This window comes from Protopterus annectens, chromosome 1.part2 (assembly GCF_019279795.1).
Source record: "Protopterus annectens isolate FY-2018-M chromosome 1.part2, PAN1.0, whole genome shotgun sequence".
NCBI lineage: Eukaryota > Metazoa > Chordata > Ceratodontiformes > Protopteridae > Protopterus > Protopterus annectens.
The window spans coordinates 1170425493-1170453394 of NC_056727.1; the positions used below are offsets into that span (position 1 = coordinate 1170425493).

Here is a 27902-nt window from a genome sequence, read left to right on the forward strand (position 1 = left end):
ATGCCAGTAATTTGTAGCACAAAATATAATACGCTGTGTGCCAAGGCATATTTGTGGAATGCTGTCCATCAAGCATTGCAGGGGATAATGAACCATAGATAGCAAGGAAAATCAACAGTATAGTGTTTCAGAATGTTTACTGCAGACTAGTTCTTTGGTTGTGTTTTGTTTGTGTAGCTTGTTGAATATTAGATGGAAATTATTTCTGTATGTGCCCATTTCTCTCCAGTCCAACAGTAAATACCACCTTGAAGAACCTTGGAGCACTGTACAGACGTCAAGGCAAACTGGAGGCAGCTGAGACCCTAGAGGAATGTGCAATGAGGTCCAGAAAACAGGTAGGTCCATGTCTAACCTTGTACGCAGGCTTTCTGAATGTGTATTGTTTGTTTAAATAATTAAGGTAACAGCATACTTAATCTTGTAATCCGTTTAGCCATATGTACACATTCTATAGCTGAAGAAAAGCTGGATGTCTTCATTTCATTCCTTGTAGCAGTCTTCGCAAGTAGTCTACACCGACGTTATCTTTGATATTGCTTAATATTAGCTCCTACATAAATTTGGTTTGACTTTTTTTTCCCCCTCCTCAGACTTTTACCAATTATAGTGTGTGAACACCCTTCCAGTTCACAAACTGGGATCCAGATTAGCACTCTTGCTTTTGTTTGGGTGAGGGGCATACCATTAAGCTCTGCCATAAGTGTCAGAATGTCAACTCAGCCAGCTGTCCAGATATGGAGAGGAGAGAAATTAGCTGTGTACCAGTCCAGATGGTTGAGGTTGGGGATGCCCAGCACAGGATTCCATAGGAGTGTTCGTCTATTGTCACAGGCCATTGCCAGAGCATCAAGAGAAGGTGAAGGAGACTGTGTCTAGACATGAGTCATACCCTCCTTCAGGTAGATCTATTCTCAGAGTAGTCTTGTGGGCTTATCATGCTGCCGGCTGCCCCTCAGCTAAAATTTGGTTAAGCTCACACTCATCATCTCTTGATGACTAGCATCTATGAAAGGATTTCACTTAGAAAAAGCTTTGAGGGTATGGCCCAGAATGCCTGCATCAGCTCTTTCACAGTCTAGCCAGCTGGAGTATTCTGTCTTATGGCCTGAATCTTGTCACGTCAAGAGACTAGATAATAAAACAGAGAAGCAGGAGAAAGGGTCCGACTTCCATGAAGTCTGTATTCCATCTGAATTCTCTGAACCTTCTGTGTACCACTTGACATACAAATCACTCTAACCAGCTCATTAGCCTAAAAGCTATATACCCAAATGTCTAACGTTCCCTTTTCAAGCTGTAAAACGTAAAGTAATCTTTGCCTGTAGAGCTGTTTGCATCAAAGTGAAATATTTTGCATATTTATTTATTTATTTTACATTTGTTAACCGGGAGAGTCCAGCTGGATATATGTCCATTTTCAGTGGAGGCCCGGGGAGAAGAGCTCCAGAGCAGTAAAATCATTAACAAGAGGAAGACATGTTAACCAAAAGGTTCATTAAACAAAATATAGAGTATACAGTCTTTATACTTCGTATAGAAGTATAGTAAATATAAGATAATGAGTTAACCAAAGAGTTTATTTGCCAACATTCACAGGCTGCATTAATATATACATGTTATAGAGGTGTTTAACAGCAAGTATAGCTAGAAGATAGAGTTGATAACTTCCATAACACGTTTCAACACATGAGACATGCTATGTCCTTTAGGTTTCTTTACAGTGTTCATTAATACTATTACCCCGTGCATACATTACAAAAGCAGTAGATAAGCTGTTACTCTAGTGGCTGGAAACAGACATATGCATTACTATCCAGGAGTAGTACAGGTACATAATCTGTGATTCAGGAAGTGTGTTTTGAGTAGTTTTTTGAATTGGGTGGTGGAGTTGTTATTTATTATGTGGGCTGGAAGGGAGTTCCAGATTTTAGAGATGAAGTGGTTGTAAACAGATCTACCTGCCTCATTTTTGAAGTTTGTTACCTTAAGGAGGTGTTGGGTACTTGATCTCAGGGATCTGGTAGTAGCGTAAGGCTGGAGTAGTTGCTGCAGGGCTGGTGTGTTGCCTGGATGATGTAGTACTTTGTGAGCAAGAGCTAGTTGGCTGACTTGAAGGGTCAGGGGGAGTTCTAGCCAGTTGAGTTTTTTGAGGATTTTACAATGGTGGGTTCTAGAAGGAGATCCTGTGGTGAATCTGGCTATTTTATTGTAGCAGTTATCTAGTTTGTTAAGCTCAGTTTTTTGGATATTGGTAAGCAGAGGGGAGGCATAAAGTAGCGTCAATAGGAGGTGTGTCCTGGCTGTGGTAACCTTAGAGTGACTGGTGAGAAACTGTTTGTTGCGACAGAGTAGTCCCATTTTTCTGTGGACTCTTTTAATGGTCTGGTTGGTATGAATGTCAAATTTAAGGCTATTGTCAATTTTGAGGCCTAGCAGTTTGGTGTGACTACTGGGATAGATTCATTGAGAATTACTAGGCATGCTGTCCAGGAGGCCATTGCACAGCCTAGCCCAAATTCCCTATTGGCCAAAAGCACTGTCTTGTTAGTTGACTTGCTGAAGGTTACACACAGTACACAGATGAGGGTGAAGGGAATAAATCTCTGTATCACAGGAAGTAGTGCATTAACAGCTTGAAATTTTAATCCACTGCACTGCCAGACATTGAAAAACACATTTATAATCATTTTCATTCTTTAGGATCATTTTAACTCTAGAATGGTGAATATAGCTGTTTGATTTCCTCAGTCTTCCACATCTGGAAAATTTAACAAGATGTTTTATGCTGCTTATTTGGTCTTGCTTTTGGAATAGCATTTGCTTTAGTTCAGTTTCATTTGGAGACACATCTTAAGTAGTTTCACTCTGCATCTCTAGACTGCCACAGTTTTAACAAGCTATGTTTTCTTTCTAAATCACTAGACTTGTCAGCCTTTGCTGTTGTTCATCCTGGACCTTTGACTTTGATATCTGTGTTGTACAGATTTCTGCTGATTTCTCTACAGTTTACAATCTTTCCCACAGACTACACTGGATCACGATTCTGTTGCATTGCAGACAACTTTATACTCAAAATACTACTAATAGAAGCTAATAGCTTCTGGATTGTGAATTTGTTACTTATATGCCATCTTTATAAATCTGTTAATTTTCTGCCTCTGCTGATTTCTTTTCAGTAGTTCCTTTACTATGTGCAGTTTTGCAGGCATCAGCAACCCAGTTGAAGTAGGCAGTCTGCTTTTTATCCCTCTGCTTTCAGCAGTTAAGCTGGTGGCAGGTGTAGTCCAGAGTGGAATATCCCCTTATTCCAAAATTGAAAGATGCCAGTCCTCATAATTTTGAGTACTGTTTCTTATGATATTCCTCACTATCTGTTTCTTTAAACTTGCCCATTGGATTGCAGAGAGTATGGACTGAATGCTATTTGATAGGATCCCACTCGTGCACAGATCTTCCTGATTCCTGTCATATGACAACATTATGCATCTCCTGTATTGTTAATGTAGCAAATCTTGCAATTGCTGTTTGTCATTTTGATTGTTTCAGGGAACTTGTAGTAATAACCTTACGTGAGATACATGTCTTCACCAAACTAGGAAAAGTGCCCACTTGATTACATTGACGATCTGGTAAAGGTAGGTTATGTCTGTGTGCTGTTATTTTCCTCTGCATTATTGTTACGGTTTGCATTTTCAGATGGTACAGCTTTGGTACTTCTTGGTGTGTCTGATTCACCATAGTTGGTTAGAACATTTGTCTTTCTTTTTTGCAGATATGTATTCTCAGATGTAATTCATTTATCCTCACAAACATTTGTTGTCTCATTCGATTTGGGACTGTTTAGTTAGCTTTGAATATCTTGCACACATCTCATTTCTTCTTGAAGGAAAACTAAGATGAAATGCTTTTCTTTTTGATAGTTCAGGCCAGTCTTTCATTTTGACTTCTGTTAGTAGCATTATTTATAAGACAACATTGTTACACTTCTAAAATTCTTTTACTTCTTTTTCCTGCCATCAGTAGCTGTGGAATTACTTAATAATTCGCTAGATATCCTTCTGTATCACTCTTGCTATATTCTTCACCTTGGGGATCTCCTGCCAAGGATAGCTCAACATCCAGATTGTATACTAAAGCCTTTATATGCACCATGCATCCACACATATGTTCCCCACACAGGACGCTGGGCATAAGAGTGACATACGGTTATCCAGAACTTCTTTGCTACCAGTCCAAACACCGTCATCGCTTGTTGGTCTGAACACCCCTTGCTGTGCTGCTTTATTAGACACCTTTATAGCTTCCGGCAAGACTCCTGATTCTCAAGTCCCTTCTCCAAAGAAACCTGGCACATTCTGTAAGGTTCCTGAGGGTTGTCAGTTCAATTTTAAGCGTCTTTCTGCTGATCCTGCTGTGGTGTCAGTCTCCTCTGACAAACCACCTAAGCTTTTGCCATCTACCAAGCTTCTACCTTTGGATAAGGATAGTAAGGCCATGTGGAGGATTGGAAAGAAGGTCTATACTGCTTTCACTTTGACTTTTAAGGTAATTAATTACCAGACCCACGTGATCAGATATGCTCTGGCCTTGATTGCCCAGGCTTGTCAGTTTTTTTCTAACCTCCCTGATTCTGAAGGAAAGTCTTCTGCTCAGTTTATTTTGGGTTCTACTTCTCAGGTGGCTCACCACTCTATCAAATGCAACTATGATGCTGCTGTTGCCTCTTCCAGAGCTGCTACCTTTGGGTCTGTCATGAAGCGTTAATCTTGGCTTCGTCTGCAGTCTTTACCTGAAGACATTAAAGCCAAGTTGCTGGCTGCTCCTTTGGATAACAAAAATCTCTTTGTGACTGCTACTGCTGATATGTTTGTCTCGTCAATAAAAAGGTAAAGTTTTACAGGACCTTAATCATACTTTTGTGTTCCCTATCCTCAAGTTCCAGAGGAACTATCTTGCTAGGTCTGCTTTTGTTCACAGGCAACCTCCTCAGGCCACTAAGGCAGGAAAGGTGGTAGGCAAGCACCTCCTACCAAGTCTTCTCAGGCTGCTGAGGCCCAGAATCCTCCTTTATCCGACAAACCTGCTACTGTTTGACATTTTGCTCCTCCAACCCTTGGCCAGCTTAGATTGTCGCTTTGGCTGTTCGTCTGTCTTCCAAACTAGGAACTCATCACCTCAGATTTTTGGGTTTTGTCTGTCATCCCTCAGGGTTACTTCATGGTGAGGAAGTATCTCCCTCCTTTTTCAGGGATTCTTTAACCTCCTCAAAAGCTGCTTCCTCATTTTTCAGAGGTTCTTGGGTCCCTGGTGGACCAGGGAACTATTCAGACTGTCCCTCCTTTCCAAGTAGGAAAGGGACTTTACTCCAGAATGTTCTTGGTTCCTTGAAAGGAGGGCACATGGAGGCCTGTTCTGGATCTCTCCCTGCTCACCATCTTTCTCAAGGTTCCCTGTTTTCGGATGCTTTCTCTTCATACCCCCGTTTCCTCTGTTTCTGCCCCAGGCTTTTGTGGTGTCCTTGGATCTGAAAGATGCTTACCTTCATATTCGTATAAACCCTGTTTTCAGAAAGTTTTTTGCATTTCTGTGTTTCTTTCTCTCATTTTTGGTTCTGGTCTTTGCACTTTGTCCTCTCTGCTGCCAAAGGGTATTTAGAAAAATGCCTAGCTCCTGTGATTGCTTTTTGCAGGCTCCAAGGCATTCAGAATTTTCTACATTTAAACCTGTTGATTCAGGTACCTTCTCCCAGTTGCCATCTTACAGGCTGTTGGGTTCACCATATCTCTCCTTCAAAGTCTACGGTTCACTTTTAACTTCCAGAAGTCTGTCCTTACTCTTTCTCAGGATCCTGTGCATGTGGTTTGCAGGATTCAGACAGAGCCCGTGTTGGCCTGTCTTCCACCTCCAGCTGTTTTGTCCATGGTAGATTTCTTTCAGTCTCTTCTCCCTCTGCCTGCCATTCCAGCCGTAGAAATCATGGCCTCTTCCATTCCACTGCTTCCTTTTGCCAGACTGCATAGGGGAAGCTTCAGTAGTACCTCAAGTCAGTTTAGCTTCATCATTGCCACCCTCTGGATTTCAGAGTGCCTGTCCTTCCTTATATCAGTCTGGAATTCGAGTGGTGGATTCAGCAACTTATTTTCAGCCCAGACCTGCCCCTTCAGTGTATGGTTTCTTCTCAAAAACTGTACATCAACCCTTCAGACTTGGAGAGGAGCTTCCTGTGGTCACCTGAAAGATCAAGGTCTCTGATCCCCTCATCAGAAGTCAGACCATATCAGCATTAGAGAGATGACAGCTCTCATTCTGGCCCTGTGGGCTTTTCACCCCCCCATGCTGTCTCCAGGCCCTCTGAAGGTTTACACAGACAACTCCACAGTGATGTGGTATGTCAGCAAGCAGTGAGGTAGATAGTCTTATCTACTTTGCAGGCTGGCTTTTCAGACCTGGGATTTGGCTACCAGTTGTCAGCTAACTCTTCAGGCAGTGTGTATTCCTTCAGAACACAATCTAGTGGCAGACTCTTTAAGCAGGTCCAAATCACAGGTTCAAGAATGGATGTTTCACAGAGATGTGTTTCTGGATGTAGTTCCTTAGTGGGGTGTTCCTCAGGTAGATCTTTTTACCTCCCCTCTGAACAGACAGATCCCTCTTTTCTGTTTCGGGGTGTGATGCCATTTGGCATGGAAGATAAATGTCCTTTCTTTTCCTTGGAAGGGGATGTTTCTCAATGCCTTTCCTCCCCTTCCTCTACTTCCAAGAGTCCAGCAGAAGATTTAGCTGTACTCCCCAGAAGATTTGCTAGTCACTCCCTTTTGGCCAAGACAGCACTGGTTCCCCCCCCCCCCCTTAATGCATTTGACCAGGGGCAATCACTACAATTACCTCACCGGTTGGATCTCTTCACAGTGGGCAAGGGGTCACTTATATATCCTCACTTGTCCACTCTTCAGCTGACACTGTAGATGATAGGGTATTGATCCCTTTTATGCACTTCTTTTGTGAGGCCATACTCAGGGGTTTTACAGGAGGCAAGAAAGTCTGCAACCAGAATGTCTTGTATGTCTAAATGGAAAAGGGTTTATGTCAGGTGCCGTGCTCATAGCCAGGACCCTTTTTCAGTGGTGATCCTTCTGGTTCTCTCCTACTTGTATGTATTGCTCCAGTCTGGCTTGGCCTGTTCTTCTTTAAAGGCCCATTGGTCAGCTATTTCTGCCTGTCTGCCCTTGAATCCTTCTTTGGCTTTTCATTTTGAATTCAAACAGTTTGTTAAAGGTGTCCTGCATCTTAAGCCCCCAAGCAAGTCTACTACTCCTCCTTGGGTCATTAATTTTGTTTTGGAATTCAGCTTCTCTGCAGCACTGTACCTGGAAGGCTGTGTAGTTGCTTCCTTTTTCTGTTCAGACAGTTTCTGAGCTTCAGCCCCTTATGGCCATTTATCCTGTTTTGGTTTTTCACAGAAACGGGGTGTCACTTCATACAAATTCTTTTATGCCCAGGGTTCTTATTGAATTCATCATTAGCAGGCTGTGTAGCTCCCTTCCTTTTTTCCTTCTCACTGAACTAGTGAGATGGTCTTGCATACCCTGAATTTGCAGAGACAGTTCAGTTATTTCTTGGATAAGACTACAACTATTTGTAAGTCTGACCAGCTTTTTGTTTCCTTTCAACCCAGGACATTGGGTTTGGCTGTTTCTAAGCAAATCATCTCATCCTGGATATATAAAACCCATTTCCTTTTGATATTCTTTTCATGGCAGATGTCTGTCTACTTCAGTTAGAGCTCATTTCACTATGGCTTTTGTGTCTTCTGGTGCATTCTTCAAGGGATTGAACACTAATTACATCCTTGAAGCTGCTACTTGGACTTCAGTGCATACCTTTACTAAGCATTATAAATTGCATATGGTTTCTAGGGCCAGAACAGGTTTTATTAGGGCCATCCTGCATGGGTTTGTTGAGGGCTCTTCCCAGCCTTCCACCTCCCATCCTTTTTCTTGAGCTTTTGTACTCTCCTTAAGGTAAAGAATACTGCAACACTGATATAGAGGAACATAGTACAGTTGTGTAAAATCTTACCATAACATTAATTGTCCTCCTTTTCACTGTTGCAGTATTCAGTCCCTCACTCCATCCCCCCTTTTTTCATTTGGCTTTTGATTTGGCTACCCTCCTGGCCATGGGTTCCACTTTTCCATCTGCATTTTTTGTCTTTGGATGTGCTTATCCACCTTTTGTCCTATGGAGACTATTCTCTACTGTGGCAATTCAGTTCTAGGTAATCTGCATCCATACATCACCTTTATGCCCTAAGTCCTGTGTGGGGAGCATATGTGTAACGTATAGGTTCATAGGTGTGTACTAGGCTAATGGCCCTGGAGCCTTTACAAGCCTAGCCCATAGGATTACCCTGGCATCGTGCCACTCGACCTTAGTTTCCAGTGCCTCTGTCGAGTAGAGCCACTGGAGTGATCCCTGGGGTGAATTTTCTATTTCCCATCCACTCATCAAGATTTATCTTGAAGAGGGCCAGTGAGGTGCTCTGTTTGACATGTATGGGAACTCTATTCCATAGCATGGGCAGTCTCTGGGTTATAAACCTGTCCCTCCAGCACATTCTGTTGATTGTGTTAATGAGGTTGAGATCTCTGGAGCTTGTGGTGCAGAGGGATTGGGATTTCTTTAGATATAGCATTTCTAACAGAGATGGGTCAGACGTAGCTTTGCAAGTCAAGCAGAGATCGCCTCTAAGTAGGCGATATGAGACAGAATAGTTGGAGTTATTTGAGTCTGTCCATATAGGACAAGTGTTTAAGGCCTAGGATCCTCTTTGTGAGGTACTTTTGCGGCTTGTTGCAGTTGTCTAGTGAGGTACATGCCAAATGGGGCATTGTACTCTATGATTAGCCTTATGATGGAAGAGTAGAGGAAGACAATGACCTCTTTCTTCTTGGATGCAAAACCCTTAGTAGTGAGATGTGCCAAATAGAAGGACTTTCTGCCACAGTGGCAGTGTGGTCGTCAAAAGAGAGGTTGCTTGTCAGCCTGTGTTCCCAGATCTCTTTTAACGCCTTCTGTGTTCAGTGGACTACCATCGATATAGTAGTTCTTGGGAACTGGGTTTTTCCCAAAGGGGAGGATGACACATGTTTTGGCATTGAGCTTAAGACCATGGATCTGACAGCAGTCGTCGGTCCCCGTGAGACCTTTCTGTAGGATGTCAGCATCACTTGGGGAGTTAATAGTTGCTCCCAACTTGCAATCATCTGCGAACTTTGTCAGCCAGAGTCCCTTTGTGTTGGACTGGACTTCTGAGAAGTAGATACCAAACAGAAGAGGACACAGGGACCCATCCCTGTAGGACTCCACTCGTGACTGGTCGTCAGCCTGACTTGGAGTCAGCTACTTTCACACTGTGGGTTCTGTGAGCCAGTTTGCACCCCAGCTAGTGATGTAGGGGTTGATGGCTAGCTTAGTGAGTTTTTCTATGATTCCTGAGTGGGGAATGGTATCAGAAGCCTTGGCCAGATTAGGATAGGGTGTATGAACCATCTTGCCTTCATCCACAGCTCTGTTGACTGACTCAAAAAAGTCAACCAAGTTGAGCAGGCATGATCTACCCTTCACAAAACCAAACTGTGTGGGATCCAGAGTTTGGAGATTCCCTATATCCTTGTTTATTAGGTCCATGATGATGCTTTCCATAGCTTTGTATGTCAGACTTGTCAGGCTAATGGAGCAATAGTCCCCAGGGTCTGTAGTCGCTCCTCCTTTGTGGAGAGGGATGACTATAGCAGTGTGCCATTTGGTAAGGACAAAGCCTGAAGTGAGGCTGTGATTGAACAGGGCACACAGGTGAGGTGTCGGTTCACTCTGTAGTTCATGTAGAACACAGCCAGGGATATTGTCAGGTCCCATAGAAGCTGTATTCTTGGCCTTGGACAGTGCTGTTTTAACCTGTGCAGCAGTAGTACTGGGTGCCTGGCAATCTACTGGTATTATGATTGGTCCTTTGGGGGGGGGGGGGTAAAGTTGGCACTGAATCTGTTGGCCAGTATATTGGCAATATCTGTTGGCTCGGTGTAGGAGTTACCATTGTGCAGTAGCTCAGAGCAAATCTGGGTATTGCCGTGGAGGTTCTTTACAGAAGTATAGAAGGCCTTGTGGTTGTCTTTACTATTTGCTGCAATTCTGTTTTCATACCTAGCTTTAGAGGATTTGATGAGGGATCTCAACTTTTTGTTTAGGCTGATAAGGTAGTTTTTCCATTCTTGGGACTTCACTTTATTCTGCATCAGTTTCCTCCTTCTGTTGTAGAGTTTGTTTATGGCAGGGGACCACCAGATTGGCATCCTTTTTTTGGAGGAGAGCATCTTGGTTCTGTTGGATATGGTGAGATCCATGCATTTGTGTACATGTTCGTACAGTGCATTGGTGTATGATTCGGCTGTCGTAACTATTCTCCATTTGCATGGGTGCTATGAAGTTAGCCACCACTATTCTTAGGAGCCTAAAATTAGCTTTGGAGAAGTTTTTCATGGTGGTTACTTTTGCAGAGGGGGTGGGTGGGAGGGATGTGGATTTCCAAGGTGATTAGTTTGTGGTCTGATCTAACCAGAGAGAAGTTGACTATTGGTGTAGAGCAATGGTCGCCCATGTTAGTAATGACCAGGTCAAGGATGTTGCTACCTCTAGTGGGGTAAGAAAGAGCTGGTCCAGGGCATTGAAATTAATGAATTCCTTGAAACATTGGGCAAGTGTATTGGTACATGAGTAGTTTTCCCAGTTAATGAAGGGGTAGTTGAAGTCACCCAGTATGAGTGTGTTAGGTTGGACAATAATATTCTCCAGGGTGCTTAGGAACATGGAGCGAGTGTCTTGGGACATGGTTGGGGACCTATAACAGGCTATGACCTGAATCGCTGTCTTAGCCAATGTTAGCTGCACCTGAGGTATCTCTGATGCGTAATGTTGGGCTACCAGTCTGGAGTTGTGCGCATCCTTTATGAATATGGAAACACCACCACCTTTGGAGCTTGGTCCAAATTCTGGGACCAAAAGGTGTGGAATGAGTTATAGCCTGGTAGTGCAGGGGTGCTTTCTGCTGCCTTGAACTAGATCTCTGTTACAGCACAAATGTCGATGTTCTCCATTTTAAGGAGTGCTTCGAGCGAGTACATTTTGAGATTTAAACTTCTAGCATTGAGCAGCATGACCCTCAGATTGTATGGCTCATACAAGATCTAAAAGCTTTGGTATACTGACTGGATGTTGGGGTTATCTTTGGCAGAGGACGTCTAAGGTAAAGAATAGTGCAACAGTGACAAGAAGGATATCTACTGTTATGGTAAGATTTTACACACCTGTACTTCTTTTTCTTGCGGTTCTGCATGGGCGGCGCAGTGGTTAATGTCGTCACCTCACAGCAAGAGGTTCTCCGGTTCGATTCTCAGCTGGGGTGCCTTTTGTGTGGAGTTTGCATGTTCTCCCTGTGTTCGCGTGGGTTTCCTCCGGGTACTCCGGTTTCCTCCCACATTCCAAAGACATGCATCTGGAGCATTTCTGTCCGGGCCTCCGCTGAAAACAGGCTCTGTGGAACCTAGTCGGATTTTCCCGGTCAACAAATGATAAATAAAAAATAAATAAATAAATCATTGGTAGATGTGACCTGCTTATTGTATCTCTTTGTTTTTCCCTGCCTGTTCTGTACAACACTTTCATGTTATAATTCTGTAGATTAAGTAACATTCTTTTCAGTTTGAGGTGTCTGTATACAAAGACTTTCTGAATATGCTTTTCAACACTTTGTGGCTCCATTTCCACCTGAACTTTTTTACTTTAGATTCATTCATTGAATTTCTGACATTCCTTAGTTACTGCTAAGTTTTTCTATATCAGCATATCACTTTTGTGCATCTAAACATTTGGCTGGCCTGTAAGCAGCTGTTTTGACACACCTGTGGAGTGCTTCCTCAAGTGACTTATGCAAAGTCCTACAGGGCTCATTGGCCTAGGGTGGAGAGAGCCCACTGATTCTTCTGCACCAGCAGGGCTTGAAGGCTGGTCCCAGGCATATATGCTGTTCAGTGTCTCCTGTAACAGATGCTTACCTGGTCACCACAGTGCCATTACCTGCATTCTAACACTAATGTGTAGCACATTTTGACCCTTTCTTGTTGGTTGAGCATAAACCTGATTATCGTGATGATAAGTTAAGGGGAGGTGCTGTGTCTCACTTTGAGACCTGGGAATGGGATGTAGGAAACCTCTCAGCAGAGATGGATAAAGGCAATGAGTCCTCCTCAACCTGTTGCACCTCTTTTCTAGGGATGACAACTCCTGTCATTCAGAAGGACTCTTACAAACACTGAAGCTGTCTGCGAATGATGCTATGACTCTGACCTTTGCCTTTTAAGTACGTGAATAGATATCTAGACAAGGAAGAGTGGAAAGCTCGATACTCCCATCTTTGGAGCGTATGCTAATGGAGGCTATTTTGCAAGCTAGAAACACTAATCTCGGTTTTCTTTGCACCCAAGAATTGGTTTATTTTTATTTATGTATTTAATTATTTGTTTGTATTTTATCTGAGATGTCTAACTAGGTTGAAGCTGAATTTCACTGAATGTTGTATGAGGGCAGTTAAAAAGGAGATGTTGGGGATATTTTGCTAACACGTGGACAGGTGTGTGTGTGTGTGTGTGTGTGTGTGTGTGTGTGTGTGTGTGTGTGTGTGTGTGTGTGTGTGTGTGCATTAGTGGGGTATCTGTACAAAATCTGATGCATGGGCAGACAGGCTAAACAGTCGCAGGAAAATTCTAATCTGCATTCATGGTACTTAATTGCAGAGACATGCAGATTATCTGATAATGATGTCTTTCCTCTATGTGGCTAATGTGTGTCTGAAATGCAGATTCTCACATTGTTTACACAGCACCTGTTTACTGCAGCTCTTACAGGTGAGGCTATTTCTGAATCCTTAGGGTAGTGTAAAATCCGTAGACTTCAATAAATGATATTTCAAAAATATGCTTTACAAAATAATTTATTTTTACTTTTGAAAAAGAGAACTATTAGATGTGGGTCCTGTTTCTTGAGATTATTGGTGCCAGCAGTACATTGCTAATGTAGTGTGTTTTCTTGTTTTCTAAATAACTTCAAAAAAGTGTGCGATATGGGGAGATTTGGAAAATCATATGAAGGGCAATATTGAGCCAGAAAACAGGGACTTAGTTGTAAAAGTAAGTACATCACACGAAGGGGGTAAGTCAACCTCAGCAATTTGGTATGTACCACCAAAATAATTACAGCTGAGAGGTATGTGTACACTGTATATCTATATCTATGTTCTTCGTGTTTCATTGTTGCAGTCATCACATTTGGGTTATCTGCTTGCCCTCAGTCGGCCTGATTATCAAAGTCTTGGGTCCTGCGTCGGTTGCTGTCTCAACTTCCATGACGTCAGGTAGTCAGGGGTATAAAGCATGCAGCCGACGCCATTACATCAGTCTTTCTTGCCATGCGGTGCCTGAAGCAGAAGCAGTTCGCAAGTGCCGACTCCTGAAATTTTCATTTTCAAGTTTCAGAACCGAAGTCTTCAACTAAAACTAAGTACCCTGTTGGGGAAACTTTTTCTTCCTCTAAACCGATGTGAGTAAAAGTCAGTAATTGTATTTCTTGTAGAAAGCAAATACCTCATAAAGATTGTCATTCGTACTGTATTCCTTGCCTAAGCCCTGACCACGACGTACCTCGCTGTCGGTTTTGTGCCTTATTTAAACAATGAACTATTCGTTGTTGGTATATTTACGCTTCTAAATATTTTGGTACTTGGTTCAATTACCCAGATATAGCTTCGGTAAGCCACTCGACTACCGACATTCTGAAAAAACGCAAAGATAAAGACAGAGACAGGCCATCAAAGCTGCCGATGACACTTCTCCTAAGGTAGTCGCCAGTTTGCCGGTAATCAGTGAGGCGCTTTCACAGCCCCTGATACCTGCTACTTCAGATTCGCAGGCCTCTACTGAGACCCATTCTTGTGCCGCGAGATGCTTCAACTGTGGAGCCTGCGGATGTCTCTACCATGGATATGTCTGGAGCCGCTGTGCAGACACCGGCTTCTGAGGGTGTATTCAGGCCTACTGACTTGCATATTAAACCGATGCCATCTTCTTCTTCAAGGCCTAAAACTCGATCCATGCCTAGAAAACCGACACCCAGACCGCATGCTAAGGCCTCTGTGCCTAAAAACAAATGATAGGAATGGCTGAAGACCTTATTACTTTAATCAGGGGAAGCCAACCTTCCCCCTCTAAGAGACCTAGGTCTGATTTTGCTTATGATTCTTCTGATCAGGATTCAGATATTCCTGTTTCCTCTGATGACCAGGATTTACCCTTATCTACCTACGAGGATTCTGATGCAGAGGACTCTATTCCCTCTGCTTCCCCTCCAGAGGATTTCTCTTTTGGTGAAACCTTGCATACTCTTAGGGAGCATTTTCGCTGGGAAAGCCAGGATTACTCTGATTCTAAAAAGAGGTTTAGGGATTTCTTAATCCTGCAAAATCCTACTGTGGATCCTGAGGCCATTTCACAGGGACCCAAGGGCATTAACGCTACTACTGCCAAAAATCCTACCCCCTCTGATAGAGATTCCAGGGCGCTGGATAGATGGGGTAAGAAGGTATATAATTCTGCAACCTTGGCCATTAGGGCCTTGAACTGCAAGTTTTATATGTTAAAGTATCAGCTGCATATTATTGGATTGCTTAAATAGAAAATGATGGTGATTCCTGACTGTGCTGAAAATAAGGATTTACAGGATTTAGTGCATTCTGCTGAACAAGTTGGAAAACATACCTTGCAATGTGGTTTTGATTCACTAGAGGCATCTTGCACGGCTGCTGTCACAGGGTCTATACTTAGAAGGCATGCTTGGCTTAAGGAGCAATCTCTGCCAGATCATGTTAAAGCTTAATTGCTGGATCCTCCCTTAAACCAGGACCACCTGTTTGGTAACAAAGCAGAAGAAGTACTTAAAAAGATGGAGGAAAAAGCTAAATCTATGAAAACTGTTAAAGATGTCTTGCAAGTACAGCCTCCAACATTTAGTAGGCATTGGCCCTCTAAGAATTCATCTTTTCTTGCCTCTTCCAGGCCTTCTCAGTCCAAACCCAGAACCAGCAGAACACCCAGGCTTTAGTCCCAAGGTACACACAGGACTAAGCAGTGGGGGGCTCCCTCTTCCAAAGCAAGGAGTAGTAAGACTCCCCCCTATGGTAAATTGCTCAATGACTTAACTTTAAAACTTCCAAGCCCTTCTCAATTGACTGCTCCTTTAGGGGGAAAGATTGCTCTGCAGGCAAAAAACTGGGAACTCGTTGCCCAGGACAAATGGGTTTTAAATATAGTTTCCCAAGGATACAGATTCCACTTTCACACTTTACCAACCCCAAACGGTTGGTCAGAGCTACCCCCAAATCAGTGGGCAGAGGCTCAAAAGCAAGTTTTCTCTCTCTTAAGTATAAGGGCTATTCAAACTGCCCCAGAAGAGGAAAGGGGACAATGTTTCTACTCAAGACTTTTCCTGGTGCCCAGAAAAGACAACAACTGGGGTTATATCCTGGATCACTCTAGCCTAAACACTTTTTTAGTGATCCCAAAATTCAAGATGGTAACTCTTCACCAGTTGCTTCCTATGCTAGGCAAGGATGCCTGGTTGGCAACACTGGATTTAAAGGAAGCCTCACCTGCACATCCCAATCAGGGAATCTTGCAGAAGATACCTACACTTCAAAGCAGGTTATATGCACTGTCAGTTCTCTGCACTGCCCTTTGGCTTATCTACTGCACCCAAAGTATTCACAAAGTGCCTAGCTCCAGTCATTGCATTTTGCAGGCAAAAGAAATATTCAAATATACCCATACCTGGATGATTGTCTAATTCTGGCAGAAAGCCAGGACATACTTTTGAATCCTCTGGCATTTGTACTAAAGGTGCCAACTTCTCTGGGGTACACCATAAACGAAAAGAAATCACATCTTGTACCCCTGCCAACAAATTGTATTCCTGGGAGCAAGCTTGAACACAAGTTCCCAGATGGCTTTCCTCACGCCAGAGAAACAAGTTCATTTGACAGCTTACTTCAAACTAATGGCCACAAAAAACATGCTGTCTGCAAGACAAGTACTGCAAGCCTTGGGGTTCATGGCCTCATGCATTCTCCTAATTCCACATTCAAGACTGCATATGAGGAAACGACAATGGTATCTCAGGATCTAGAAACTATGATTCCTATCATACCTTGCCTACAGTTAGAGTTCCTTTGGTGGGCAGAGGCCTGCCACCAAAACATGGGACTGCCATTCACTCTACCCCCTGCCACCCAAACCCTAACAACAGACACATCAGACTGTGCATGAGGGGCTCACTTGGCAGGGAAGTGCATTCAGGGCAAATGGAACCCAAGTCAAATGCACCAGCATATCAATCAAAAAGAAATGTTAGCTGTACAGAATGTTCTGACAGCCTTCAAGGACCACGTTCTTCCAGGACAATTAATGGTAAAGACGGACAACACCACTGTTATGTGGTACATAAACAAGCGGGGGGAACCCACTCATACCCTCTCTGCAGACTAGCCATGGCTCTCTGGAACACAGCCTTGAGCTACCAAGTACACCTACAGGTTCAATTCCTGCCAGGAAAGCTAAATACACTGGCAGACGAAGTAAGCAGAAATCTCATGGACCCACGAGTGGAAACTGGAACCAAAGACATTCAACATGTTGATAAACAAATGGGGAGAGCCCAGAGAGCGACCTGTTTGCCTCCTCCCAGAACTACCAATTGGACAAATTCTGCACAAGGACTTCCCACAAACAAGCTTGGAAAGTGGATGCCCTGTCCTTCTCCTGGAAAAATCTGTCAGCTTATGCCTTTCCTCCTCTGCCTCTCCACTCCAGGGTACTACTAAAGATCAAACAGGACAAACCAAGGACGATACTGATTGCACCAGATGGGACACACCAACACTGGTACCCCCTCTTGCACAGTGTGTCACTGCTGGCACCATGGCACCTGCCTCAGACCCCTACCCTGCTGTCTCAGCAGGAGGACCAGATTGTGCACCCTCAGCTTCAAACCCTGAACCTGGCAGCCTGGCTAATTACCTGATCTCTCCATTACCATCCCTCAATAAACAAGTGTTGGATGTCATTCTGGAGGCAAGGAGGCCCAGTACTATAAAATCTTAAGCTGAAAAATGGAAAAGATTCTGTTCCTGGAACCAAACTCAGTGGGTGGGCACAGAAATTTACCTCAGATTCTTCAATACTTAACTGAGATGCTTCACAAGGGCCTTTCCTTTTCCTCCATCAAAATTCATGCCTCAGCCATTTCAGCTTATTACAACACAGAACCACCCCTCTTCTTTCATCCACTGCTCAAGCATTTCTTCAGAGAGGCCAAGAACTTAAGACCACCCAGGAGAGCCCCAACTCCAGTCTGGGACCTAAACTTTGTATTGGAAAAACTCACTCTACCTCCTTTTGAGTCAGCTGGAAGTGCAGAGTTGAAATTCCTTTCTTGGAAAACAGCCTTCCTTTTAGCCGTCACTTCAGCAAGAAGGGTGTCTGAATTACAGGCCCTTATGGCAATGGAGCCTTTCATCATCTTTCATGCGGACAGGGTGTCCCTCAGGACCAATCCCTCCTTCATGCCCAAGGTAGTATCCAGTGTGGCTCTTAATCAGTCCATTCATTTGCCAACCTTCTTTTCTAATCCACAGAACAAAGGGGAACGTATACTGCACTCCTTAGATGTGCACAGACAACTTAGATTTTACTTGGACAGGACTAAACCTATCGGGAAATCTGAACAGCTGCTGGTGGCATTTGCTGCAGGGGCAGAGGGGAAGGTCATTTCAAAGCAAACCATTTCTAAATGGATAGGTCATTGCATTCATTTCTGCTATAAGCACCATGGAAAACCTACTCCACAGGGAATAAGACCACATTCAACCAGGGTTGCATCTACCTCTACAGCCTTTCTCAGAGGTGTCCCTACCAAGGACATCCTAGAAGCTGCTACCTGGAGTACTGTACATACTTTCACCAAGCATTGCCACTTGCCAATTTTCTCTAAATCCAGAGCTGGCCTTGTCACTGCAGTCTTGCAGGGCCTTTTAGCTGGTCCTAATGCTATCTAATTTCCTCCTCCCATCCTTAGCCTTGGGAATCTACCCAAATGTGATGACTGCAACAGTGAAACACGAATAACATAGTACGGTCGTGTACACTTACCATAAATGTAGATGTTCAAGTGTATTCACTGTTGCAGTCCTGGTTACCCTCCCTCCAGCGCCCTGACTTCTTTTAGCTATACCTCTTTTCCTTTTTACTATGCTTAAAGCTTTTTGGTGTATTTGCATTTTTGTTGGAGGTGTAATCTTGTATTTATATTTAATCGCTTCCCATTGGGGGGGGCACTTGACATCTGGGGCAAGAAAAAACTGATGTAATAGCGTCGGCTGCATGCTTTATACCCCTGACTACCTGACGTCATGAAAGATGAGACAGCAACCTACGCAGGACCCAAAACTTTGATAATCAGGCTGACTGAGGGCTACTGCAAGCTGATAACCCAAATGTGATGACTGCAACAGTGAATACACTTGAACATCTACATTTATGGTAAGTGTACACAACTGTACTTTCTGTAGTTCATTCAGCATGTTAACTCATACTGTAAGATTTAGCATTATTTAACAATGCATGTGTGTGTATGCACACACACACACACACACACACACACACACACACACACACACACTTTTATTGAGAGAGAGAGAAATGTGTGTATGTTAGGTAGTTTATTCTTTTTTACACACAGCAGATTAGGCATATGCATATTTTATGCAAACAGTTGAAATTCACTTTAGACCTGTAACCAGGAGATTCATACTATTTGTCTTTTTTTGTTCAAGAATTCTGGACATCTAAAATAATGAGGGGTAAAGGTCCCAACTCAGGGCAATTTTAAAATATTACTCTAATAAATTTGGAAAGTTAATAGAGCAAGGGGAACTTGTATTATCCTATCAATCCACTTCGAGTATTCGCAACAAGGCAAATTTGATTTAGCAAACTGATTTCTCTCCATGAGCTCAAACTCCTTCCCTACTCACGTAATACACCTGTTTACCCTGCGTTCCCAGATCTCATTTGCTGTTTCTGCAAATAAGGCATCTCACCAGCTCTGTAGGTGAGTGTTTCCAATTCTTCCCTTTTTCTTGAGTTTTTCTAAAGTTCTCCACATAGTTCTAAGACTTTTTTCCCTTTTATACCCCCTCCTATAGGATTTAAATAAAAAAAAATTCTTCTTTCCGTTTTAGTTACTAGATGTGGTAAGCTTAGTCACTTCCCTCAGATCTTTCCATTTTTATTCCATTAAAGAAAGTTTTGTTTTAGTATAATTATTTTACTGTTTTTGCCGTTATAGATGCTATTTTTTAAGCAAGAAACAACTTTATTAAATTATTACTTATGATATGGATAATCATACATTTATATAAATGAAAACAAATGGTATTGACATAATTCCAGTTGCAAGCATTTTGCATCACAAACCATACTAGCACAATTTTAGTTGCAAACATACATTACTTATATCATTGTCAGTCAAGCATTGCACAGCTCATTGAAATCCTGCTTTCTTTTAAACCTCATTCCTCCCTTGTATGTACTGTTCCCACAGTTCCCATTTTTCTTATGTAATTTTCTCCTACTCTTTTCTAAAGATCCCAATTCCAGTTATTTTATCTCTGTTACAATATTCACTATTCCCAGTAAAGCTGGTTTGGACTTCCATTTCTAATTTTGATTTCCATTTTCTAGTAACTGCTTTTTTGGCAACCACCATAATTGGACTCAGCAAGGCCTTACTATGTCCAAGCAATTCCAATTCAGTATTTATAGCTCAGAAAAATAATTTCCAAAGTTATACCAATTTGTTCACCCAGTATCTCTGATAGAGTAGTATGCAGGAAATCTTTAAAGTTTGCCAACTCATTACACTCCCAGAAAATATGTTCCCAGTTACCTCTTTCTTCCCCATCACACCTCCAACATTTTTTGTCTACCTGAAGAAAAATTCTCTGGAGTCTACTTGGGGTATAAAAATATCTATGTAAACATTTCCAAGAAAAATCCTAAATCTTTTAGATTTTGTTGCATATTTGGGAGACAAACATATATTCCCCATTGTTTTGTGAAGTGCTTATCCAATCTCATTTCCCAATTGTTTCTAACCTCCTCTGATTGATTCTTATGGTTTTCATGCAATATTTTATATGCTCTATTTAGCAGCAGCTTCTATTCTAGGTTTTACTACCAGTGCAGGTCTTTTATTTAGGACCCCCCATTTCTTTCTCTTTGCCAGTGCTCTGATATCAATCCTTGATAAGGGAAGGCAATCTCGCAGTCCAAATAAATTCTTGGCACCTTCCTGTTCTGTTACCTTTCCCCTCTGTAGTTGTTTACTCCCAATACCTTAGTTCTTTTGCCAGATTTCTCCAATAAATTTCAGCCCTCTCTTGCCTATTGTCTGTATTCCTAATTGCACTCATCCCTATCGGCCGAATCTTCTTTCTCCGTTCCCATGTTGGCTTAGTTCTTAGAATACTGTCTCCTTAAAGATCTGCATCCAGAATCCCAGCATTCCTTGTTTCTTAAGCCCCCCCCCCCCCAATTTCATTATCATTTCCTTTCCACTTTGAATTATAGGTTTCTGCTTGTGGTATGTATAGGAGCCTTAACTGTGTAGCTCTGAAATACCCCTTCAGATTGGGTAATTCCAAACTGCCTTGTTCAACTGGAAGAATCAGCTTATCCCACTTGATTCTTGCCGTTTTCCCCACCCAGATAAAATTCTTCAGCTCTTATTAATTGCTATCCACAACTTCTCTGCTAGTTAACAAGAATATGCCTGACCTGTGTATAAAACTAAAGGGACTAAAACCATTTTAACTGCTTGTATCTTGCTATCCATATCCTTATGACAAAGCTTCCAATTTCTCAGTTTTTGTATTATCTTTTGTTTAGTCTCTTCCCACATATCCTTAACTGCCACGCCAGAATCCTTTTTAATCCATACTCCTAAGTACTTCATTTTAGCATGTTCCCATAAATATGGATATTGATGAAACAATTCATATGTGGGTACGTAATTTACAGCTATTGCCTTTCTTTTAGCTACATTAATTTTGTATCCCAAAAAGATTTGAAACTGCCTCAAAATGTTCCACAACACTGAAATGTGTTTTTCTGCCTAGATCAGGTATAAAATAATATTGGCAAATAGAGCCAGCTTTTCTTGACTGTGTTATAGATACTGTTGTTGTTGTTATAACTTTTTTTTAACTCTCAGTCTAACTTGGATAAGAGCATCAAGAAATGTTGCTGCTATGGGCATGAAATCCTGCCTCTTGTTACTCACAAGCTCTGTGTGGTTTGGCAGCATCCAGAACACTTTTTGGTCTCCTTTGGTATCCGGAAGGGCTTTGACTGTCATTCTCCTCAAGAGGAAAGGAAAAACGGATTCATTCTGAAAGGTCTCCTTTTTGCAACTTCTAAGATTCTGACAGGGAGAAAGACAAGGAAAAGGGCACAGAAAAGGAGAAAAAGAACAAAGTGGAAAGAAGTAGGAGAAAACTTTAGAACTCACCACTGTCTGAACCTAAAACAGCTAGGTTGGCTAGAACTTCTTAACAAGCTTATTTATCAACAGCTCTTAATAGCTCACAAAATTCTATATCAACCATCCAAAACACCAATACTCTCTAACCTCATTACTCCTTATAATAACCTGAAACACCTACGTTCTTCAAACAAACTGCTGATTAATATTACCAAACCCAATAACTCTGTAGGTGACTGCCTTTTTTCCAACTCTATTGGAAAAATGTGGAACAAACTTCCTTCCGATATCTCATCCTTGTCCACTCTTCCACTATTTAAAAAACAACTGGAAGTGCATCTTAATAAATACTGGCTTTGTTCTTGTACCAACCCTGATTGACCTTTCCTTCTTCCTTTCCACTACCATAATTTCTTCCTTCTCTTTTTCCTGTATCCTGATTGTTCCCCTCTTTAATCTCATATATACTGCACAAAAAAAGAAAAAAAAAATTTTCTATCACATTTGTTTGTCAATTTGTTAATCACGCTATGTTTTATCATTTGTGTATTGCAAGTATTTACTTATTTGATTATTAATCTTATCTTGTAATTGCTATTTCCTCTTATATGTGTTTTACGTGTACTAATTCAATTTTGTATACAATCTACTAACTCAATTTTGTACATAATCTTTTCATCTTTGTTTTCATCCTTTTATCTTTCTATCCTTTTATGTTTTTGTTTAAACTTGTAATAACCATTGGAGCTTTTCTCCCCAGGCCTCCACTGAAAATGGACATACATCCAGCTGGACTAGCCCGGTCAACAAATGTAAAATAAAAATAAATAAAATAAATAAAATAAAATAAAATCTGCTGATACTAAGTGGCCACTAGAGCACATGAGGAACCTTGCAGGACATCTCAATGGAAAGTGGGGGTTCAGTGTTAATGCCTTGGTGTCATTGCACTAGCTACTACTGCAACCAGCATCTGGGACTGGATGATGTGAGAGTGATGCCATCCAGCCGTGCACATGTGGCTCCCTTTCAGATCCCTCACTCCCCAGGCCCAGCACTGAGTCACCATGAGGTCATCTCTGGGGCCTATCTTACAAAGATGTACCTGATTGTAGCAAGAGAGGATTAGGATTATTCCTGATGTCCAGGTAGAGGGCCCTTAGAGGTCCATGCTCAATTTGTCAAGGTTGAAGAAATTCCTAAAAGTTCCAGAATTCAGAATGCTTATCCTGCAGACCTGTGTACCTCTTGTTCTCAGAAGTACTTATTCCCATTGGGATCACGGGTGAGTTCTCAGATTCGAGTAAGGGAGATCTGAATATCATTTACTTTTTTGCCCTTTGCATTGGCTATCATAGAACGTGTTGTTTCATTAATAAATTGCAGAATCAAGGACATTCACATCTACCCTTATTTGGATGACTGCCTGATTCAGTCCCTGTCCCAGAAGGTGTAGAAGGAGCAAGGAAGTCAAACTTAAACCCCATCCAAGACTGGGCTATTCCTAGGGACCCTCTTTGGTCTCAGTTAATCAGTTCTTTCTTCCTCACAATAAGGTAGAATCCTTGTTGGAATATTTTTCAGTGGAATTCCCCCAAAAAAGTCAGTCACTGCATCTTCAGGTACCTGACGTCCACTATTCTGATAGTGCACCTAGTAAGATTCCATATAAGAAAACTCCAGTGGTACCTCTGCAACATCTAGAATCAGTGCAGTCAGTTCGTGCTGACACTTTCATACTAACAGTTTAAGTGATTCGGTAGTGCTACCCTTTGTCACCTTTTCACAGAGGACATGCCAAACCTGAAGAAAATCAGTAAAACTTATTGTAGTAAACAGAACGGGCTTTCCTTGTGATGCCAAAGGTGGGGGTAAAGTCCCCATTTAGGCATCAATGGCCTTGATTCTGCACTACCTTTGAGATTTGTGTAGGTCAGGGCTGAAGTATGCCTTACTGAGGCTATGTCTTTCAGCAGTTTTATCCAGTTTACCTCTAGACTCCCTTTAGTATCTTGATTACCAGGTATCAGTTTGGCCTGCGTATCTATTATCTTTATTACCAATAAAATAGTTTCATAATGTGGTTTTTCATTTGAGGCCACTGAAAGGATATGTATCCTCCATGGAATTTTATTTTTTTCATAGAAAAGCTCGCACAAGCTCCTTCTGAACCTGCAGCAATGACCGCTCAAGTTTTGACATGTAAATATCCCTACCACTTGCCATTATATCAGCAATTATAATCTCTGAGTTATAAGCACTGATATACTGACAGCCATTCATGTTTTATTTTTCCACAAAGACAGGGTCATTCTGCCTTACAGGTGTTTGTTTTTGCTCAGAATGATCTCAGAAATCTCTATAAATAATTCTGTCCAATTGTCAGTGCTCTTTCTGAACCCTGAAATAAAGGGGAAGGGATTTTACACTCATTACATGTTCACAAACAAATGAGACACTGTCTGGATAGAACAAAGAATTTTCGAGGTACATATCAAATCTTTTATATACTTTGCATGTAAATGGGAAAGCAGGGGGCTTACAATCTGTCTGAAAGTGACTTTAACATTGTATTTCCTTTCGTTACTTGTTTTATGGCAAAAAAATTCAAACAGCATATAAAATCACACACTATAAGGGGCACACCAGCTACTATTACATTTCTAAGAAGAGTGCATACACTCCATACTGGTGGCAACAACCTTACTTGGTCCTCAAGTCACAATTTTTCAAAGCTCTGAAACGTGGCTTAAAATTCCGGAAGCAGTGTGGGATTTGTCATGTCCATTCTGGAAGTCATTTTGCAACCAGCTACAGAAAGAGTAACCCCCGCAGTCCTAATAAGTTTTATGAATCTTTCCAGCAGTTATTTCTACTGAAACTGTTATTCAAATGATGATCGTATACCATTGTTTAAGGTGCTTATAATAGTGGATGCTTGACTAAGATCCCTATTGAGATCATATTTCCCTTTGGGAATCTTTGGGCTGTGGTGAGTACCTAATCTCCGTTACCTCCATCCCGGATATCGACATGCATTCCTATCACAGGACCTTTAGCCTCTTCAAGGCAAAAGGGTTCTGGGGAGCCCGAATTCCCAGGGTCATTCTGCTGCTACGGTAGGTACAACCAGGAAGTGGGCCTTGGTAGGTCCTCCTGCCAGCATCAATACAGAGTGCATCCACTTCACATTGTTGGCAAGAACAAACCAAAGATTGAATGGGCAGACATCTTCTTTGTACTGATGATGTGCTGATGTTCCTCAGATGGAGATATCTGCCTGGCCATGAGAAGGAGGGTTACATATCTTTGGAAGACGATCCAGACATTGGGCCTTCGGCAACAGAAGCCACAGTGGTTATTACATTTGTAGCACTGAGCCTATAAATTGCTTACACAGTTGTGTTTTCAGAAACCAAAGTGAAAGTTAACTCCTCATCATATTCCATCTCATAAGGAATGTTTGTGTTCCAGTTGATGGAGCAGCTCCTGGCAAAGAAAGATAATCAAAGGCTTCCTTCCTGTCTAAAGGAGCATCATTTTCATTCTTGAGTATTTCTGGTTCCAGAAAAGGACACCTACTGAAGACCAGTTCCAGATTTGTCAGATTTAAACAGGTTCATAAATGCAGAGCAATTCAAAGACTTTACTTCAGTTTATATAACTAGGCTGACATGACCTCTCCTGGACATGAAATGCACACATCCTGACATACCTTCTTACAAAAAATACCTCACCATTTAGGTAGCTCATTATCATCGTTTCATATTTCTATCTTACTGCTTTGGACAACCACCGCCCTCAAACGAAAGATGATCAAGTCCAGTGTGTGCACATTTCAGAAAGCAAAACATAATGATTTTTTGACAACCAGACAGACAATTCACTGTGGATGTCCAATTGGTAATATTGTGAAAACATTTTGCTGAAATCCACTTTTAGAAAATGTCAGCTGTGCCCTTTTATATATGTTAGAGGGTATGGGGTTCCCCCATGATGTGAGAGGCACAAGGGTGGGCTTGTTCACTGAAAGTGGCTTTCAGCTAAATATTTTTTTGTTTTTTGCCATCTGATATTTGTTTTTTAATCTGTCATCAGGAGTCCATTTTCTTTATCTAAATGATTGATTGATGCAAGTAAATCCAAAAGAAGTATAGGTACAACACATTACATTGACCACTACATTGTTCTGCTCACAGAGAGCTCACAGGGGATAACAGGAAACAAGAAGTCTTCTCTAAGTCCTTTGACATCAGTAACTTTTGTAGATGCAGTCACAGATTCACTGTAAATTATTTTCCATTTCAGAACAAGAGAGAGTAGGTATCAGTCAAAGCTGTTGCAGTTCTCTTAGGAGTGTGTTCCAACTGCAAGATAGTTTCTGAAAGCACTGGGATTCATGTCTTCCTGGCATTCTTTTGCCACCTCAAGCTAGATTGCATATGAGGACACAGTGGCATCTCTGAAATATTTGGGACAAATTTGAAGATGCAGTGGATGTGCTGATTCTTGTTCCACAGGACATGAAAAGTAATTCATTTGCTGGACAGTCATGGAATACTTATCCATAGGGCCGATGTTTAACCAACAGACTTTAAATAATAATTCCTAACTCACTCAGGTTATGTTTGGATATCAGCATGGAAGAGATGAAGACACTTTACAGGGTCCCGGTAGTATTCCACTATATATTTCCACCAGGCCATCTGCAAGTCAGCATATGTAATGGGTCTATATTATCATATTGTACGCTCAGAAGAGCGATTGACAGATAATCAACCCCATTTAAGCGAAAGCTAAAAACGTCGAAACTTCAGAACAGCAATTTATTTTCCAGTGGAAAACAATCGCTGTTCCGAAAAAAAAATAAACTGTAAAACATTACTTAATGTGAGGGCTTCATCCCCCACACCCCTGTACTTAAATATACCAACTCCGAGATCGCACTACACTGCCGAAAAGGTAAAGTAATGAAAGCGGGCAAACTAATTCTTTTCAGGGAAAGAATTAGCTGAAAAGCCGCTTTGCTATTTTGCCTTTTTGCGCTTTACAGTTTGACAAAGACGCATTCAACAATCTGCGTCTGCAGCAGCATAATAAGGAGCCTATGCAATAATACAATGTTACCTAAACAAGAAGTGCATGACACTGAATTTTTGAATGTTTCTCTGTTTCTTACATTTCAGAAATGTTTCTCCATTGGTTCCACATAGTACTGACTCTTATACTTGCGCACATAACATCCTGCCAACATTTATTACCCTCACAATTCCATTTTCACCAAAACCCCTATATTGTGTCCTCCAAGCAAGATGCTTGTGAACCTCGTCTCCCAGTCACCTGTCTATATAGCACTCCTGTATTCTACTGTTCAAAGTGCAATTATCCAGAGTAGCAGCCATTTACTCTCAAATTGGCTATTAAACATGAAATCAAGAAAAATGACTCTGCCTGTACCATCACACCACCATAACACTTGGCTGTAACATCTACCCAAAACCAGCTCCAATCAAGCATTCACATCAGCTACAGCTCCTTTATTAGTACCACCTCACCCACAGTCCCACACTGGCTTTCATGTATGCTATACCAACTTACAAAGTATTTAAAAACAAATTTCCTGAAATGCATGCATGGATGGCATTACACATTCCAGACATCTTAGTTGCCACAGAAACCAAGGAAAAAAAAGCTTTAACATTGTCAGATTAGACAGAGCCTACAAAAAACTAACAGCAGTGCTATTTTCTACAAAAACATACTAGATGTTTCCCTTTTCCCTCACATCTTGCCAACTTTCTCTGACTTGGAACTCCTACTATCCATGCCAAAACACAATTGTAGCTTGTGTGTGTGTATTATATATATATATATATATATATATATATATATATATATATATATATAGATACATACATACACACACACAAACACACACACACGATCGATATAATCTGTTGTTCGTAATATTGAACATTTTTTATATGGACAGAAGTGATTGAAAGTCATTTGATCGCTTCTACTGGTGGTAAGTTTGTGCAAAATCGCAAGCAGTGGGGATTGGGGAATTTGTCCTTTCTCCACTGCAGAGTGATATCAGAGTTAGTATATTTAATTAACAGGGTGGGTGTTTTAATGTTATGTGTTTTGATCTTTCTGATCAGTGTTTTTTAGTTATTTTTTCTACTTCGATATAT

At 41.6% G+C, this 27902-nt stretch overlaps 1 protein-coding gene across 8 annotated transcripts in view; it reads left to right on the forward strand.

The window, feature by feature from the left end:
* LOC122792271 (kinesin light chain 1-like) overlaps window positions 1-27902 on the forward strand; it is a 1642552-nt gene that overhangs the window by 1023519 nt on the left and 591131 nt on the right. For all 8 annotated transcript variants that reach the window (XM_044060030.1, XM_044060031.1, XM_044060032.1 and 5 more), the window contains one exon: window positions 230-338. In XM_044060030.1, the coding sequence (XP_043915965.1) occupies window positions 230-338 (109 nt within the window). The remainder of the gene's footprint in view (window positions 1-229; window positions 339-27902) is intronic.